Consider the following 18,905-nt stretch of genomic DNA (forward strand, 5'->3'; position numbering starts at 1 on the left):
CTTTGGTCTGAGCCGGCCTCCGGGCCGTCTGTCCCCACTGGCTGGGCCATGCCGAGTCGCCGCGTCGCTAGACCTCCCGCTGCGCCGGAGCTGGGGGCCTTGGGTAAGCGAAGTCGGGGTTCAGAAGAGAAGTCTGGTGGGGCTGGAGATGCGAGGGTTCTGGGGTCCTGGAGTAGTCTGGAGGTCCCAACAAGAGCGTTGGGGTTTCTCGGGGAGAGTGTGAGGGTTCCGGGGACACTGTATTAGACGGAAGGAAGGAGGCAGAGAATACTGAGGGGGTCCAGCCCAAGATGCACGCGAGGCGTCCCACGGGAGAGTGAGAAGGGGGCGGGGCCTGACCCTGAGGCAAAGAAGGGGGCGTGGTCCGACTTCGCCAGGGAGAAGGGGCGGGGCCTGACTCGGAAGGAGGAGCGGGAGCAGCTCTTGAACTGCAGGACCCGCGTCGGACTCCAAAGGAGGAAAGAAGGGGCCCGACCTGCGGGGGCGGAGTCGTACCGTGACGTCACGGGAAGGCGTGGCCTCGCCAAAGAAGGAAGCTGCGCCCGACTCGGAAGGGCGAGGGGGCGGGGCCTAGCTGGCTGAGAGAAGAGGAAGGGCCTGTTTTGAAACAAGAAGGGCGGGGCATGAGTGAGGAGGGGGTGGAGCTTGTCTCACTAGGGAGAACTGGGCTGGCTGGACCGAAAGTCGAGGGGTGAGGTCCGACCCTGAGAAAGGAATGGGGTGGGATCTTAACGGAGGACAAGAAGGGGTCCTCCATGCCCTCCCTAATGAGAAAGAGCAGGCCCTCAACATGATGAAGGGCGGAGTGAGTGACGGAAACTAAAGGCCAGGGCTTGTCCATGAGTTAGGCAAAGAAGCATGGCCAGACCCTGTGTCTACAAGGGGGACGGGCCTGGTCCAAAGGGGCAGAGCTAGGAGAGGAACGGGTGGGGCTCGGTTCAGCCTCGGGTCCTCTTGCTGCCCTCCGTCACCTCCTAAGATGTGCCTCCTCCTCTGCAGGGTCTGCTGACCTCTCTTCGCTCTCGCTCACCGTTTCCAGGACCACGGGTGAGAATCCCTCCATTGACCTTGCCTATCTGCACAGGACGGGATGGGGGAGGGGTCCCTGTGGACATGGCAGTGGGCATGCCTGCGTGTGTGGAGGGGTCGCTGGAGTCCATCTCAGCTTTCTGCTAGTGGGCTGTGTCACTTCCTGCCTGTTGAGATAAGCCCCCTAGGTCCCTACCTTCCTGGTGGCTAGGAACTTGACAGGTAAAACTGGTCATCTAGTTCTGCTTCCCAAGGACCCTCTTTAAAGATTCCCCACGGTACAGCAGAGGATGACGCCTGCCATCCTGGGCTTTGGAGTTAGAGTGGACAGCTAGTGCCTCCACCCCTCACTGTGAATGTCTGTAACCACTTCCCCCACGTGGACCTCAGTTTTCCTCATCTGTAAAATGGGCATACTATAAGTGCCTCCCTTTTGGGGGGATTGAGAGCATTCAATGAGTGGATACAAGTAAACTTGCAGAACAGTGTCTGACACATAGGAAAGGCTCAATTAGTGGCATCAGCATCATTATCTTTTTTTTTTCATTAAAATGAATTTGCTATAGGGAGCGTGCACTGGCCAGAAAGACAGAGAGAGACAGACAGAAAGCGAGAAGTCACCCCTGGGGGGGACGGCCACGCTGCAGTCCCTTCTCCTCCATTCTCCTCTTGGGATCTTGGGCACGCACACACATGCACCCGGCGTGAGTTTAAGGCGCCGGGTCCAGGACTCAAACTGCAGTTGACTACATGGGAGTCCCAACGACATAGCCATTACTCCAACTGCTGGTCCCAGCATCATTATCATTATTATCAGGCAGTCTAGAACAGTGGTTCTTAAACTAGGTGCATCATCATCACCCAGGGGGTAGGTGAAAGATTGTTGGGCCCCACCCCTAGGGATCCTGATTGAGTAGATTTGGGTTGGGCCCTGGGGATTTCCATGTATAGGAAGTTCCCAAGATACATTGAGAACTCCTGGTGTGTAAGCTCCCTCGACCTGCATCCAAAATTCAGCTCTGCCCAAGGGTCTGCTGAATCTTGGCCAAATCACAACACCCTCTGTCTTATAATTTTTGTTTGTTTGGAGAGTTTTTTTGTTTGTTTGTTTGTTTGTATTTTGCTATAGGGTGCGTGCGCTCGCCAGACAGACAGACAGAGACAGACAGAAAGCAAGAAATCACTCCCCAGGGGGGATGGTCACGCCATAATCCCTTCTCCTCCACTCTTCTCTGGGGATCTTGGGCACACACACACACGCGCCCAGCGTGAGTTTAAGCCACCGGGTTCAAGACTTGAACCGCGATCGACTATAGGGCATGTGCACTCGCCAGACAGACAGAGAGACAGAAAGCGAGAAATCACCCTCCAGGAGGGATGGCCACGCCACAATCCCTTCTCCTCCATTCTCCTCTTGGGATCTTGGGCACACACGCACATGCTCCCGGCGTGAGTTTAAGCCACCAGGTCCGGGACGTGAACCACGGTCGACTACATGGGAGTCCAGCAACATAGCCATTATGCTAACTGCTGGTCCCAATAATAAAATAATTCTTTAAAAAATAATTATTACTTGTTATGCCAAAGAGAGACGGGGGCAGGAAAGGAAGAAAGTACCCCCCATAATCGTGCTACAAAACCTTCTCCTCCATCTCTCTCTCCTTTGGGATTTTGGGCACACACTCACACATCCCTGGCATGATCTTCAAGCCACTGGGACTGAGACTCCAAACTACACAGTCTTCCATGTGGGATCTGGCCCTCTTAGCCCGTAGACCACAGGGCTAGCCTGGAAAGTAATTTCCGACATCGGCCATCCAATAAATAGTTACCACGTGTGCCTGTTCCTTACCTGTCCCTGGGCAGTGCTGGGGACATAGCAGTGACAGTGACCTCCTAGAGTTCCCTACCTTGCTGGGAAGCCAGTCATGTAAACAGTAAATTAAAGGTACAATTATAAACTGTAATAAGAGCCATGAAAAAAATCTCAAGGTCAGTGGTATTTAATAGCAGGGTGCAGATAGGGGAACTAGTGAGAATGGGAGATGTTGGGCCAGATACACCTGGGCCCTGGGGCTGTGAGGAGGAGAGGGCAGACATGTTTCCTACTCTTCTGAGCTCACAGTCTGTAGGAGGAGACAGGTATGAAGCCCTGTCACAGGAGGTGAAGTCAGGAGCTGGCAGGTGGTGTGGTGGTTAAGAGCAATGGACTCTCACATGGCTGACCGTGGTTTGAGTCCTGGACCTGGCAGCTTGCTTTCTCACTTTCCCTCTCTCTCACTCTGTCCTTCTCAGGTCAAATTTAAATAAATAAATAAAGTTGAGATTAAAAAAAAAAGAAGAAGAAGGTCATGTCAAATCCTAATCTGATGCCAGGAAATTAAAAACATAAAGAGACCTAAGTTTGACAGGAGTGGGGGGCTAGGGCCTATCTTTGATAAATTGGGCAGAGAAGGTGACTTTGTTTTTTGTATTTTTTTGGAGAGGTTTTTGCTATAGGGTATGTGCGCTCGCCAGACAGACAGGGAGAGACAGAGAGAAATCATCCCCTAGGGGGTATGGCCACGCAGCTCTCAGGATCTTGGGCATGCACGCACATGCGCCCGGCATGAGTTTAAGCCACTGGGTCTGGGACTCGAACTGCAGTCGACTACATGGGAGTCCAGCAACATGGCCATTACAGCATCTACTGGTCCCCAGAGAAGGTAACTTAGATCAGGAACTGAGAGGAGGAGAAGGGAGCCATGCAAAGAATCCGGAGAAGAGGGACCAGCAGATGGTGTAATTGTTACGTTGCCGGACTCACACTGTCGGCTGTGGTTTGAAGCCCCGACCCAGTGGGTTGAAACTCATGCCAAGCGTATGTGTGTGTGTGTGTGTGTGCGTGTGTGCGTGCTCAAGGAGGAGAAGGTATTGTGGTGTGGCTTCCCCGCTGGGGGATGATTTCTCACTTTCTGCCTCCCTGACTCTTTCCGGTGAGTGCATGTGCCCTATAGCAGAAATCTCTCTTACAAAAAATATCAATAAATAAAAGAATCTGGAGAGGCACATTCAGACAGACTAGCCTAGCCTGTGCAGAAGCACTGAGGCCGCGATGCAGAGCTGGTTTTCTGCTCTCACATCTGCTCCCAGGTGACCCATCCTGACTGCCCTTGGACGGTGGCACATCTACATGGGAAGTCGGGGCAGGGACACCTGTTGTTGGAGCAATGCCTTGACCAAAGAAAAAGAAGCTCCCAACACTTCCTGCCGAAAGAGGACTCTGGACAATAATATTAGCTAAGCCTTAGGAGGGTAAAGAGCAGTTAGCGCCTATGCTAAGCACTTGACCTGTATGATCCTCAATCGTCATGTTAACCCCTGAGGTACAAGCTCAGACCACATGTACTAGAGGAGGCTCAGAGAAGTTAAGCGACCTGCCCAAGGCCACACAGACAGTGGGTGACACAGCCAGCTCTGTGACTGCACACTATGCGCTGAAACCAGGCCTTGCAACTTCCCCATTTTAAAGACAAACCAGGCCTAGAGAGAGGAAGGACGTCTATAAAATAGTGGCTTCCAATCCCTTGTCAAATAGCAGCCAGCCTTTGGGAGGACCTGCTATACGGAGTTCCAAATACTTCCCGTATGTGACTGATTGATTTCCAGAGGGCATGCGTACTTGCCAGAGAGAGAGAGGGAGAAGGGAAGGGAGGAAGCACCCCACTGGGGCATGGTCATGCTGCAGCTCCTCGTCCTCCCATTTCTCCACCCAATCGGGACTTTGGGCATGTACGCTCACGCATCCAGTGTTTCCCGGGCCGCCGGGGACAGGATGCAAGCTGCACAGTCCTCTACGTGGGATTGGGCTCCCTTAACTGCTAGACCACATGGCTGGCCCTCTATTACTTCATTTTTAAAAGAATTTTTTGTTTTATTTACTTTTATTTATTTGAACAGGGAAAGACAGAGAGAAAGAGAGAGACTGAGAAAGTAAGCCATCAGGTTGAGGACTCGAACCATGGTTGGCCGTGTAGGAGTCCAGCACCTTAGCCACTATACCATCTGTCGGCCCTCATTTTTTTTTAATTATTTAAGCCAGGGGCCAGTGGGTGGTGTGGTGGTTAAGGTGCTGGACTCCTACATGCTGACTACGGTTCAAGTCCCAGACCCAATGACCCCAAAAATCACAACAAATAAATAAATAAATGTTAAAAAAATTGTTTGAGCCCAATGAGGTAGGATGATTACTGTGCCCATTTTACAGCTGGGGAAACCAAGGCACAAAGAGGCGAGGTAATGGACTTGAGGCCGCGTGCTGAGCAAGTAGCCGAGCAAGGACTTGGGCTGAGACAGCCTATCCGAAGCTCCAGCCAGGGCCGCCCAGGACCCAGTCTCCCCCTGCAGCCTGCGAGCTTCTGAGGGGCCCAGAGTCTAAGTTGTCTGGCCCCCAGGTTCATCCAGCACAAGTGCTCAAGTGGAAATGACTTGAGGTTGGGCGTGCCACTGACCTGGAACGTGCCCCTTCCTCTCCCAACCTCAATATCCCCATGTGCCAAGAGGGGACCTTGGCACCCCACTGACTTCATAGCATGAGATAAAGCAGTGCAGGAAAACTGCCTCCCGAGGGCCAAAGTCTGGCTGCCTGGAGGCACTCCCTGAGAGCAGAGGACAGCTCCGGGAGCAGGTCAGGTCCCTGTCACAGTGTGTGCCACCTTGGGTGGGGCACCTGGCACCAACCAGCCCTCCCTCCTGTGTGAGCCCGAGCCTTCCGTTCTCCCTCTGAACTTCCCCTAGTCCTGTCTGGAATGGCCCGAGGTTGGTTTCAGTTTCTCTGCAGCCCCTTGCAGGGCTGAGCTTTCCTTGGGGCTGGGATGGGAGGGAAAGGGGTTTCCCTGAGGGCCCAGCATCACTGCCACTCTTCCCTGGGGAAGCAGGGCGGGTCCAGGGTTTCGGGTGAGGGACGGGCCGGGATGCAGACAGGCGGCTGCCTGGATTTAGATAGCCTCCTTGAACCTCTGAACACTGGCCACCCCCCTCAGGCGTCTTTGCGTGGACTGAGGGAGGGAACAGCCCCACTTGTTCAGAATCGTGGGCGTCCATGTTCCCTGGGGATGAGACCCTTTGCTTCTCCGTGGACTCCCACGTGTTCAGCATCCCGAGCTCAGTGTTCTGAGAAGCATCGGGCTCGGCTGGAGGATATTCTGATGCTGGAGCCCCAGCACTAGGGCCTGAAGGGTGGGCAGCCCTGAGGGGGAGGATGGGAGATGGAGCTCAGAGCCTAGGGTTTCCCGGGATGGGAGAAGGGGCAGCATTCCAGGAGCGTCTTAAAAGATGAAAGGTCTAGACCACCGTCCAGACCTCACCTTTCTCTCTCTCTTCCTCCCACAGATGAACTGGGTGAGTATCCCGAGGCAGGTATGTGGGGAGGCTCAAGGGGCCAAGTGCTTGGGGTGGGGGGCTCGGCCTTCCTTGTTCCGTGAGGTGTCAAGAAAGCCATGTCCCCAAGTACAGCAGCAGCTGGCACTCGGGAAAGGCTGAGCATGTCGCTGTGGGTCGCTCCTACGACTGCCATCGCTCGCTCACAGCGAGTCGGCGAGTACCAGGCGCTGCTCTAGGCACGGGGTGTCAGCCTCGAACGACACAAAGCCTCTGCCCTGCTGAAGCCGGGGGTTCGGGGAAGGTGAACACACGAACAAGGTGACTTAGAAGGCCATTGACAGGAAGAGGGAGAGAGGGCCAGCCGGGAGACACCTTAGACTGTGCCTTTCTGACGAGGCGACCGGAAGGATGAGAAGGAGCCAGCCAGTGCAGGGCCCGAAGAGGGCCAGGCTGAATGAGTGCAAGAAACAGAAAAGGGGCAGCAGGAAGCACAGCAGGGGCCACTCCCCCCCCCGAGGTCCATACCAGGCTAAAGGTGTGGGGTCTGGTTTTTGTTTTTCTGACATGAATAGAGATTGGGAAGGCCGGATGTGGGAAGGATGTTCCCGGGGAGATGGGAGCCATGGGAAGCTTTGAGCAGAGGGACAGGTTCAAACATAAAATGCCTCTGGCAGCATATAGGACACAGGACAGGGGTGGGAATGGAGCAGCGAGCTGGCAGCTGCAGTGGCCCAGGGAGGAGCTGATGGAGGGGGACCAGGGTGGTGGCAGTGGGGGTGGGGAGAAGTGGAAGGTGAATGTATTTTGAAGCAGAGGCAGGGAGGTCAGGAACGTCGTAGGTTGGGCATAGCAGAGGTAAGAGCAATGAGAAAAGCCGTCCGACTTGAGCGTGGGTGGCTCGTGGCGCTGCAGTTGGAGACCTGCCGGCTGGGTGGAGACGCCATTCTGGTTACTCTGAAGCGGGCGGGATGGAGGTGCCCCTTACTTTGCTCCCAGTAAGAAGGGACAGCGTGGGCGGGTTCAGGAGTGGTTAGGGAAGGAAATGGATGTGTGGGGTTGAGGAGGAGAAGCCGGGGGAGGCTGGAGCTGTTCGCAGGAACCAGGGAAGGGCCCTCGTGGTGTTCGAAGTGGAGACCCCCGTGCCAGCACCTGCACCAAATAAGCTGTGAGGAAGCAAATGGGATGGAGAAGGTGGGTGGCACAGCCCCGGGAGGGGGGTAATCAAGCCTTTCCCCCTATTTTGTCATCTTACTACATTTACTTGCTTTACATCTTGTGGGTACAGAATGGATTTCCACAGCACACACGTGTCGTGCGTGGTAATCAGATCGCAGACGGCACCGCGTTCTCCACTTTCTCTCACTGCGTGTGTGGTTAGCTTTTGCTCTACTGTCCCTGTCTTCTTTTCTTTTCCTTTTTTTTGGGTGGCGAGAGGTTTTTTGCTATAGGGCACACGTGCTTGTCAGAAAGATAGAGACAGAGAAACAGAAAGACAGAAAGTGAGAAATCAGCCCCAGAGGGGATGGCCACGCCGCAGTCCCTTCTCCATTCTCCTCTTGGGATCTTGGGCACACATGCACACGCTCCCGGTGTGAGTTTTAAACCGAGTTTTAAACCGCCGGGTCTGGGACTCGAACCTCCGTTGATTACATGGGAGTCCAGCGACATAGGCAACTGCTGGTCCCTGTAGTGGCCCTTCCTCACTTCTTTCGCTTTCTTCTTTCACCGTCCTCCTTTCTTTCCTCCCTTCTCTGGGGCACTGTGTAAGATGGGCAATGTCAGTCTTCAGCCTTCTCTCCTGAAGGGCTGGCCTCTCCCGCAGAGATCATCGACGAGTACATCAAGGAGAACGGCTTCGGACTGGAGGGCGCGCAGGCGGGCCCGGGCGAGGGGCTGCCACGCCTGGTGCCTCGCGGGACGGCCTCCCTGAGCACCGTCACCCTGGGCACCTGGTCATCACCGAGCAGCCCAAGCAGCGCGGCATGCGCTTCCGCTACAAGTGCGAGGGCCGCTCTGCCGGCAGCATCCTGGGCGAGAGCAGCACCGAGGCCAGCAAGACGCTGCCCGCCATCGAGGTGGGCCCCGCGCCGTCGCGGGAGGGAGGGGCTCCGGGTTGAACCCGCTCCCGGGATGCATGTGCACACGCGAGTTCGTGTATTCCGTGCCGGGTATTATTATTGTGCTTGCTGTTGTTGAACCAGGTCATGCTCTCACCTGGCGCCAGTCCAAAAGGCTGAAAAGAGCATTGGAAGACAAACCTTGTACTCCGCAGTTGGGCGATGTTTATGAATACAATGGCTACCCACCAGTAGTCTAGTGCTTAAGGGGGCGGTCCCACGTGGCCCACTGGGGTTGGAATCCTGGTCCCAGTAGCTTAAAACACCTGGGGAGAGGTGCACGTGCTCCAAACCCGACAGGGTGGAGAGATGGAGGAGAAGGGACTGTGGCGTGGCTACCCCCACTGGGAGGTGCTTTCGCTCTCTGATGAGTACTTGTGCCCTGCAGCAATTTTTAAAAAAGTGCCTATAAAGGCAGTGTACCCTCCAGGTTCACAAGCGAACCCTTAAATCCAGAGTAGCTGACTGGAATCCCACTTCTGCCATTTACTAGCTGTGCAGCATTGGGCTGGTTACTCGCTCGCTCTGTGCTTCAGTTTCCTTCTCCACAAAGCGGGCTAATACTAGTAACCAACCTCATGGGGTTGCAGGGAAGATGAAATGAGTGACTTATGCAGGCCAGGGCCTCTTGCACTGTTGGTGCCCAGTAGAGGTGGGCTGCTGGTATTACTCGGGTTATGGTATTGTTACTCCAAGACCCGGCCATCCCTCTTCTAGGACTTCATTGAGTAGCTCTGCCTGTGTCTGGGAAGAGGGATGTACTGGGTCATCCCACACAGTGTCGTTTGTGTAGCCAAGAGCTGGAAACTTCGGGGAGCCAGCAGGTGACGTAGGGGTTAAGGTGTTAGACTCCCACAGAGTCGACTGTGGTTCGAGTCCCAGAGCTGGTGGCTTGAAACTCATGCTGGGTGCATGTGCATGTGTGCCCAGGGTCCAGAGAGGTAAATGGAGGAGGAGGGATTGCAGCGTGGCCATCCCCCCTGGAGGGTGATTTCTCGCTTTCTGTCTTTCTGGCAATCGCGCGTGCCCTATAGCAAAAATCTCTCCAAAAAATAAAAAACTTCTGGAAGGAAAAACCAAAACAAATAAAGGTGATTACTTTTAGGGGAGGGCAGAGGTAAGACTTTAAAGGGAGAAAGCACCCTTCAGTGTGTGTATGGGGGTGGGGTCACAGTGCAGTTTCTTTTTCTCCATCCTGTCAGGATTTTGGGCACGCACGCACACTCCCTAATATATATATATGTATTTTTTTTTTTTTTGAGAGAGATTTTTGCCATAGGGTGCCTGTGCTCGCCAGAAAGACAGAGAGAGACAGAAAATGAAAAATCACCCCCCAGGGGGGATGGCCATGCCGCAATCCCTTCTCCTCCATTCTCCTCTTGGGATCTTGGGCACGCATGCACGCACATGCACCTGGTGTGAATTTAAGCCATTGGGTCTGGGACTTGAACTGCGATTGACTACATGGGTCCAGCAATGTAGCCCTTATGCTCTCTGCTGGTCCCAACCCCAGTATATATTTTTAAAGACTTATTTAATTCAATTTTATTCATTATTATTATTGTTGTTACTGTTTAATTTGACCAGAGAAAGAGAGAGAAAGTGAGAAAGCAGGCCAGCAGGTCCGGGATTCAAACTGTAGTCAGTCAGGTAGGATTGACTGCCAGCACCCCGCACATATTTTTAAGCCGTCGGGTCCAGGACACGAACCATAGTTGGGCACGTGGAGTCCAACTACCTTAACGACTAGGCTACGAAGCTGGCCCTCTGCTCTGCTTTTTCTAACTTCAGAATATATCTCACGGGGCCAGGTGGTGGTGCAGCTGTGTCCTGAGGCCTCCCTCAGTATGTTGGGCACTTGTGTTGTCCCATGATCCAGAGCTGGCCAAGGCTGGGGGTGGATTGCAGTGTCAAGACCCGGTTGGGGGCCAGTGGATGGCATGGTGGTTGAGGAAACTGGATCCCACATGGCCAACTATGCCGTCTGAGTCCAGGACCCGGTGACTTGAAAAACATGCCAAGCATATGTGCATGCATGCCCAAAATCCAAAAAGAAGGGTGAGATGGAGAAGGGAGTACGGCATGACCATCCCCTTTGGGGGTGCTTTCTCACTTTCCCTCTCTCCCTCTGTATCCAGAGAGCACACACACCCTCTAGCCAAGTTTAAAAAAAAAAAAAAAAAAAAAAAGACCTTATTGGGGCTGCTGTCGCTCTGTCTTCTTGCTCACGGAGAAAATAAATAAACTTAAAAAGAAGGATGTGTCTGGAGTTCAGCTCACATCAGCAGTCTAGAGCTGCCTGATTCTCTCTACTGTGTGGATATGGGATCGTTTATTGCACAGATTTCCTGTTAGTGGGCACTTAGGTAGTTTCCCATCTTCTACTATTACAAGCAAGGCTGTAGAGAATGGCTAGTTTGTGTATTGTTCTTTTCATATCTATCCCTCAAATGACTTCTGGAAGTGGAATTGCCAGTCAAAGGGAATTTGCTGGAGATGACCAGGTGGCACTCACAGGGCGGTAGCCACGGCTGTTCCTCCCGGTGGTCTAGGAGGCCCGCTTCCCTGCACTTGCCAGTGTGGAGCCTTCCCGAGCTTCTGGGTGTTTATGAAGTCATTATCGCACGTGCGTTGCGTACTAGTCATTCCACTAAGCCCAGGTCCTGGTCCCGGATCCTCCCTGGCCTCCACCTTTTTTCTGGTCTCTTCCACATTCATTTCAACAAAGAGCCAGAGAGGTGTCCTGTTCAGTTACAGCCCACTCCTCTGCCCTGCTCAGAACCCTTCCCGAGTTTCCCAGTGTTCTCTGGGGAACCACGCTCCTCCCTGGGCCTCCAGGGCCTCTCACCGTCTGGCTCCTGCTGCCGCTTTTTCCCTGGCCCTTCCTCACTTGCTGCCCGCCAGCCACTGGCCTTTGTCCATGCTGTTCCTCCTGCTGGAGGACTTTTCTCCTGCATCAGGTCACTTCGTCCTCACCTGTGAGGCCTTAGCCCCCCCGGGGATACCGTCCCTGACACCTGCCCCAGATCTGAGCTCTCCCCTAGTTCCGCATCCCTCTCTCTCACTGGGCTTTGTCCTCTTTGGGTGGTATTTGAGTGGTTAGCGGGGCACCCATCCATCCTCCCCCATCTTGCAGGGAGCAGCCAACATAGTGGGCCCAAGTTTGGATTTCAGGGCGAAAGTCTTGTATGTGAGTCCTGGCTCTGTCATCTACCAACTATGTGAATTGGGGCTGGCCCATTGCTTCTCTTGGCCTCAGTTTCCTCATTTGTAAAACAGGGATGAAGCTTCTGCTCCTCATAACCCTGTGGACCCAGAGAGATCCCAGGGGGCAGTGCCAGCTCTGGCGAGCGCACGCCCTTCCCTGCGGCAAGGTGGTTGTAGCACTAGTTTTTGTTACCTGACTCGGCTTCAGAAATTGTGGCAAAAGCAGCCTGTGGTCAGGGGACATTTGGTTAAAAGAATGATTTTACTTTTTTTTTTTTTTGCTACAGGTCACGTGTACTTACCCAGGGACAGACAGACAGACAGGGAGAGTGAGAAAGCATCCCCCAGGAGGTATGGCCACACTGCAATCCCTTCTCCTCCATTCAGCTCTTAGATTTTGGGCACACACGCACATGTGCCCAGTGTGTTTTTCAAGCTGCCGGATCTGGGACTTGAACCACGCAGTCGTCCATGTGGGATCTAACTGCCGTAGTCACCATGCCACTGGCTAGCCCAACCATTATTTACTAAGGGTCAGGTCTAAGCATGCTACTGATAGCCATTTTACAGGTGAGGATGGTAAGAGCATCCTGCAGAGGGCTGGTAGAGTCCGGATTTGAGGTCAGGCCGATGTCCCCCAAGACCAGCTGTCTTTCCTATGTTCTCACGTGACACGTCAAGACGAAGAGCGCTCAGCCCTGGAGTGCTCGACAGTCCTGAGACCGTCAGCTCTGAGCTCTTTAAATCTCCTCATATTACAGTGGGGAACTGGTTACATGAAGAGCCTTCACCCTGTCTGGCTTGGTGAAATGTGTAGACAGCGTGGCCTACACCTGCATAGTCACGCCTGCACTCTGTAATGCTCGCGTTGTAGTACAAGAAAGTCACGCGGCACGTGTAAGGACATCGATTTCCACCTGGGAGCGCTTGAGTATAACCCCACAGCACGCAGCAAAGCTGGCAGCTGTCTGTGGCCATACAGAGACTCATCGTTAATGCCGTGCCACGGAATCACCAGCCACGTGGACTCCACGACTTAAGCGCCTTACATGCAGGGTTGCCATCAGCGAGAGATTTTCCAAAGTGGCAAACAACTCTCAGTTTAAACATAATCCAGTCTTTTCTTTAAGAAGTCCTTACAAATTTGGGGATACTTAAATTATGGAAAAGGGCATTGCAGCCTGGTGGTTAAGGGAATCGGATCCCATGTGGCCATGTGCAGTTCGAATCCCAGCTCTGGAAGCTTGAAAAGCAGATTGTGTGTACAGGCCCCAAATCTCACCGGGATGGAAAATAGAGGAGGAGAGATTGTAGTGTAATCACACCGTATTGGGGGTGCTTTCTCCCTCTCTGTCTCCCTCCCTCCCTCTTAACAGTGCTTACAACCAGTGGCAATTAGGAAAGAAAAAAAAAAAAGGGCTTGGCTGATGGCCTAGTGGTTGAGGGAGCTGGGTCCTGCACGGCTTACCTCGCAGTTCCAGTCTTGGCCTCAGTGTCTTGGAAATATGCCTAGTACCTGTGCAAGCCCCCAGATCCCGACAGAATGGATAAGTGGAGAAGGGATTAGGATGTGACCGTGCCCTATGTGGAAGGGTGTGCCTTCTCCTCCTCTCTCTAGTGAGCACATATGCCCTTTGGCACATGAAAAAGAAAGACAGTTATGGGAAAAATACTGTTCACGTAAAATGGACTTAGGGTCCGGGCTTTGGTCATTTTAAACAGGGTCGTTACTGACATCAATGTCCAGTGGGGTGTTTGGAAAGCTGGAAGGACATGGAACAGTTCCTGTCTCCTACATGCCCTGGGTCCCAGCATAGCATCAGTCTCCCCCAATGTCCCATGTGGCCCCTAGAGGGCAGCACACCCCGCTGAGATTTGGGAGTGTTAGATGTTAGGGACAGGCTGTAGAAGTTCAGAGCAAGCTTTGCCAGCAGGGCCCAGTGACCCATGAAAACCAGTGGTGAAGTGGGTCTGGCCCTGTCGAGCTGGTTTGTACCCATCGTCATCTAGGGTGCTGAGCAAGGATTATGGCCCTAGTCGCCATAACTTACCCTTTTTTTTTTTCTTTTTTTGGAGGGGTTTTTGCTATAGGGCACGTGTGCTCACCAGAAAGACAGAGAGACGGAAAGCGAGAAGTCTCCCCCCAGGGGGGATGGCCACGCCGCAACCCCTTCTCCTCCTTTCTCCTCTCGGGATCTTGGGCACGCACGCACACGTGCCCGGCGTGAGTTTAAGCCACCGGGTCTGGGATTCAAACCGCTGTCGACTACATGGGAGTCCAGCAACATAGCCATTACGCTAACTGCTGGTTCCCATAACTTACCCTTTTTCAATTGTTTGTTTTAGAGATTTTGGCCATAAGGGTATATGTGCTCTCTGGAGAGAGGCAGAGACAGAGATAGTGAGAGGGAAAGTGAGAAATCATCCCCCAGGGGGGATGGCCATGCTGCAATCCCTTCTTCCTCTGTCTTCCTGGGATCATTGGCATGCACACAAATGCACTGGTGTGATTTTTAAGTCACCAGGTCCAGTACTTGAACTGTGGTCAGCCATGTTTTGTTTTGTTTTCTTTTCTTTTTTTGGAGAGGTTTTTTCACTATAGGGTGCGTGCGCTCGCCAGACAGACAGAGAGAGACATAGAGACAGAAAGCGAGAAATCACCCCCCAGAGGGGATGGTCACTCCGCAATCCCTTCTCCTCCATTCTCCTCTAGGGATCTTGGGCACGCACGCACACGCGCCCGGTGTGAGTTTTAAGCCACCGGGTCTGGGACGCGAACCACGGTCGACTACGTGGGAATCCAGCGACAGCCATTACGCTAACTGCTGGTTCCCCTTGTTTTCTTTTTAAAGAGAATCTGGAAATCTGACATAATGTGATACCTAATAATTTTTTCAATAGAATTATTTATTTTAAATTTGACCAGAGAGACACAGAGAGAAAAAAGGAAACTGAGAAAGTAAGTTGTCAGGTCTAGACCTTGAACTGCAGTCAGGCACATGGGAGTCCAGCACCTTAACTACCATGCCACCTGCTAGCCACAATACTTATAGTTTTTTAAATGCATTATTTTATTTTATTTATTTATTTATTCATTTATTATTATTTTAAAAATTTGATCAGAGAGAGAGAGAAACAGAAAGTTGAGAAAAGAAGCCACCAGGTCCAGTACTCGAACCATGGTCAGTCACGTTGGAGTGTCCAGCACCTTAACCACCACACCACCTGCTGGTCCCTATCTCATACTTTTTTAATTTTTTAATTTTTAAAATAATTACTTATTTAATTATATTCATTCATTCATTTTTTAATTTGAACAGAGAAAGACACAGAGAGAGAGAGTGAGAAAGTAAGCCGCCAGGTCTGGGATTTGAACCGTGGTCGGCCATGTGGGCGTGTCCAGCGCCTTAACCACCATGCCACCTGCTGGTCCCCCCTCATAATTTATTTTTTATTTTTAATTTTTTTGAGAGGTTTTTGCTATAGGGCACGTGTGCTTGTCAGAAAGAGAGAGACAGAGAGACAGAAAGCGAGAAATCACCCCCCAAGGGGGATGGCCACGCCACAATCCCTTCTCCTCCATTCTCCTCTTGGGATCTTGGGCACGCACGCACTCGCGCCTGGCTTGAGTTTAAGCCACCGGCTTCAGGACTCAAACCACGGTCGACTACATGGGAGTCCAGCAACATAGCCATTATGCCAACTGCTGGTCCCCCTACCTCATAATTTTTAAATGACGGCTAAATTTTCTCAACTTTCTAGTTTGAAAAAAGCGTTTTAAATCTCTATTCCAGCTTTTTTTTTTTTAATTGCATGTATTTAATCTATACATTTTGATGAATTATGGCCACAATTTTTTTCTGTGTGAATATTTTTATGTAACTGAGGGAAAATTTGATACTCTCTGTCCATCTCTGGTCAAATTAAAAAATCAATGAATGAATAAATAAAAATAAAATAAATAGTTATTAAAAAAAAAAAAATCACAGCATGAGGGGACCAGCAGGCGGTGTGATGGTTACTGTGGTAGACACTTCCACATACCTGACCACGGTTTGAGTCCCGGACCTGGTGACTTGCTTTCTCACCCTCTCTCTGGTCAAATTAAAAAATCAATGAATGAATAAATAAAAATAAAATAAATAGTTATTAAAAAAAAAAAAATCACAGCATGAGGGGACCAGCAGGCGGTGTGATGGTTACTGTGGTAGACACTTCCACATACCTGACCACGGTTTGAGTCCCGGACCTGGTGACTTGCTTTCTCACCCTCTCTCTGGTCAAATTAAAAAATCAATGAATGAATAAATAAAAATAAAATAAATAGTTATTAAAAAAAAAAAAATCACAGCATGAGGGGACCAGCAGGCGGTGTGATGGTTACTGTGGTAGACACTTCCACATACCTGACCACGGTTTGAGTCCCGGACCTGGTGACTTGCTTTCTCACCCTCTCTCTGGTCAAATTAAAATAAATGAATGAACAAATAAAATTGAAAAAAAAAATCACACCAGGTGCTTATGTGCCCCAAATCCCAAGATAAGAGTGGAGGAGAAGGGATTGTAGCCTGGCCATCTTCCCTGGGGTTGATTTTTCACTTTCCCTCTTTCTGTTTCATTTCAGCAAATGCATGCACCCTATGGCATAAACCTTAAAAAAACCCCAAATTTTAAAAAATGTTGTTGTGTGGGACCAGTAGATGGTATAATGGTTATGTTGCTGAATTCTCACATGGTCGACTGCGATTCAAGTCCTGGACCCGGCAGCTTGAAATTCATGCCGGGTACATGTGCATCCATGGCCATAATCCCGAGAGAAAAAATGAGGGAAAAAGCAATCGCGGCATGGCCATCCCCCAAGGGGGTGATTTCTCACTTTCTGTCTTTCTGACTCTCTTTCTGGCGAGCGCACGTGTCCTACGGAAAAAATCTTTCTAAAGTGCCCTATGGCAAAAATCTCTCTAAAAAAAGTTATTGTATGTTCAGAGAACAGCATGGTTTCTTTCATTGGGTAGATATCTTGGATACTTCATTCAAGGAAGCTCACTTAGGGGACCAGCAGTTAGCGTAATGGCTGTCACTGGACTTCCATGTAGTTGGCCACAGTTCAAGTCCCAGACCCGGTGGCTTAGACTCACGTCGCGCGCGTGTGCGTGCGTGCCCAAGATCCCGAGAGGAGAATGGAGGAGAAGGGATTGCGGTGTGGCCATCCCTCCTGGGGGATAATTTCTCGCTTTCTGTCTCTCTATCGCTCTCTGTCTGGCGAGCGCATGTGCCCTATAGCGAAAACCTCTCAAAAACAAAAAGGAAGATCACTTAGTCCAACCCGACGAAGCCTGTGTCCTTCCCGTATCGACAGAAGCACATGCCGAGGCCGTGCTTCTGGGTCAGACTGTGTGGGTTTGGGGGGGAGCACCCTAGCTCCTGCAGAGCTGCTGCTGACCCATCTTGCTTTCAGTGGCGCCATGAGGCAAAAGGCAAAACAATTCTAAACCTACAGAAACATTCAAAACAACATGATAAGTACCTGGGGTTTTTTAGTTTAGCTTAGTTTTTTTTTTTTGAGTTTTTATTTTATTTTATTTTATTTTATTTTTTTTTACTCTAAGGTGCATGTGCCCACCAGAGAGACAGATATAGAAAGTGAGAAATCACCCCCCCGGGGCGGATGGCCATGCCACCATCCCTCCTCTTCCATTTTTCTCTCGGGGGTTTAGGCACCCATGCACATGCGCTGGCGTGAGTTTTAAGCTGCCGGCTCCAGAACTCAAACCAGGGTCAACTCTGTGGGAGTCCAGTGACATAACCATTACTCCCTCTGCTGGTCTCACACCTGGGTGTTTTTACCTGTTTGTCAGCTGGCGTTTCACCATAATTGGCTGCACCTCTTGTTCTTCCTCCACACGCTCAAACACATACGCAGATCAACACATGGGTTTTGTTTTTTGCTGAACCATTTGCAGACAAACTGTAAATACCACATTACTTCACCTCTAAATACTTCAGTGTGCATTTCCTAAGAATAAGTTCCTCTGCAGCTGTGATTCCATTAATACTCCTTTAAAATTCAATAATTCCCTAATATCATATTTTACTTTATTTCTCGATTGTACCAAAAATATCTTTTTCCCCCTTCATTTACGATAGGATAGGGTGCATAGGCACACGAAAGAGAGAGGAGAAGAGCACGCTCCGTGGGGTCTGGTCACACAGCATCCCCTGCCCTTCCTGCAGTCCTCCAGCCCACCGGGGGTGGGCACTTGCACGGGCCTGTAAGCTGGAGGATTTCATTTGTGCTCACTGTCCAGCTAAACGGTGGTTTAGAATTGTTCCTTCCCCTTCTGGGATCTTACCGAGGAACATATGTTCCATTTGTTTGTCATGTCTCTTTAGTCTCTGTTTTTAAAAAATTGAATCACAATTCATCAGATCTTTTTAATTATTTATTATTTATTTTTTGTTTCTTCTTCTTTTTTTTTTTTTAAGTTTGCTATAGGGCATGTGTGCTCACCAGAGAGAGACAGAGAGAGAGAGAGAGAGAGAAAGTGAGAAAGCAAGCCACTGGGCTTGGGACTCAAACCATGGTCAGCCATGTGGGGGAGTCCAGTGCCTTAACCACCATGCCACCTACTGCTTCCTAATTAATCAAATCATAAGTGAAAAAAAATTATATAATTTGCAAATGCGCTTACTAGAGAGAGATGGAGCGAGAGAGGGAAAGTGAAAAGCACACCCCAGGAGGGATGGACATTACTTTTCGTCTGTTCTTTTGGGATTTGGGGCACTCACACACATGTACCCGATGTGTTTTTCAAGTGACCAGTTCTGGGACTTGGAACTGTGCAGTTGGCTCCACAGGATCCAATGCCTTAACCACCAGACCACCAGCTGGCTTCAGTTCTGTGAAATTTTCCTGCATATATATTGTATAACTACCACCTGGATCAGTATTTGTTCTCTTTTGATTCAAAGAGAAATGCCTATCTTTTGTTTGCCAGAGACAGGGAGGGAGAGACAGAGGAGAGAGAACTACCTAAGGAAAATGGTCATGCTACGTGCACCTGGCTTGTTTCTCAAGCAGCTCTTTTGGGACTTGAACCACGCGGTTGGCCTTATAGAATCCATCTGCCTTAACCACCAGGCTACAGAGCTGATCCTTCTTTAAAGATTTATTATTACTATTATTTCTAA

At 50.9% G+C, this 18,905-nt stretch overlaps 1 protein-coding gene across 1 annotated transcript in view; it reads left to right on the top strand.

Annotated features, from left to right (window-relative positions):
• Window positions 1-6: 6 nt before the first annotated feature.
• RELB (RELB proto-oncogene, NF-kB subunit) overlaps window positions 7-18,905 on the top strand; it is a 40,123-nt gene continuing 21,224 nt past the window's right edge. Inside the window, 5 exon segments of the mRNA XM_014582994.2 lie at window positions 7-103; window positions 1,000-1,047; window positions 6,400-6,408; window positions 8,213-8,332; window positions 8,335-8,465. Of these exon segments, the coding sequence (XP_014438480.2) occupies window positions 49-103; window positions 1,000-1,047; window positions 6,400-6,408; window positions 8,213-8,332; window positions 8,335-8,465 (363 nt within the window). The 5' untranslated portion in view covers window positions 7-48.

The sequence above is a fragment of the Tupaia chinensis genome, unplaced genomic scaffold, assembly GCF_000334495.1.
Source record: "Tupaia chinensis unplaced genomic scaffold, TupChi_1.0 Scaffold000067_1, whole genome shotgun sequence".
Lineage (NCBI taxonomy): Eukaryota > Metazoa > Chordata > Mammalia > Scandentia > Tupaiidae > Tupaia > Tupaia belangeri.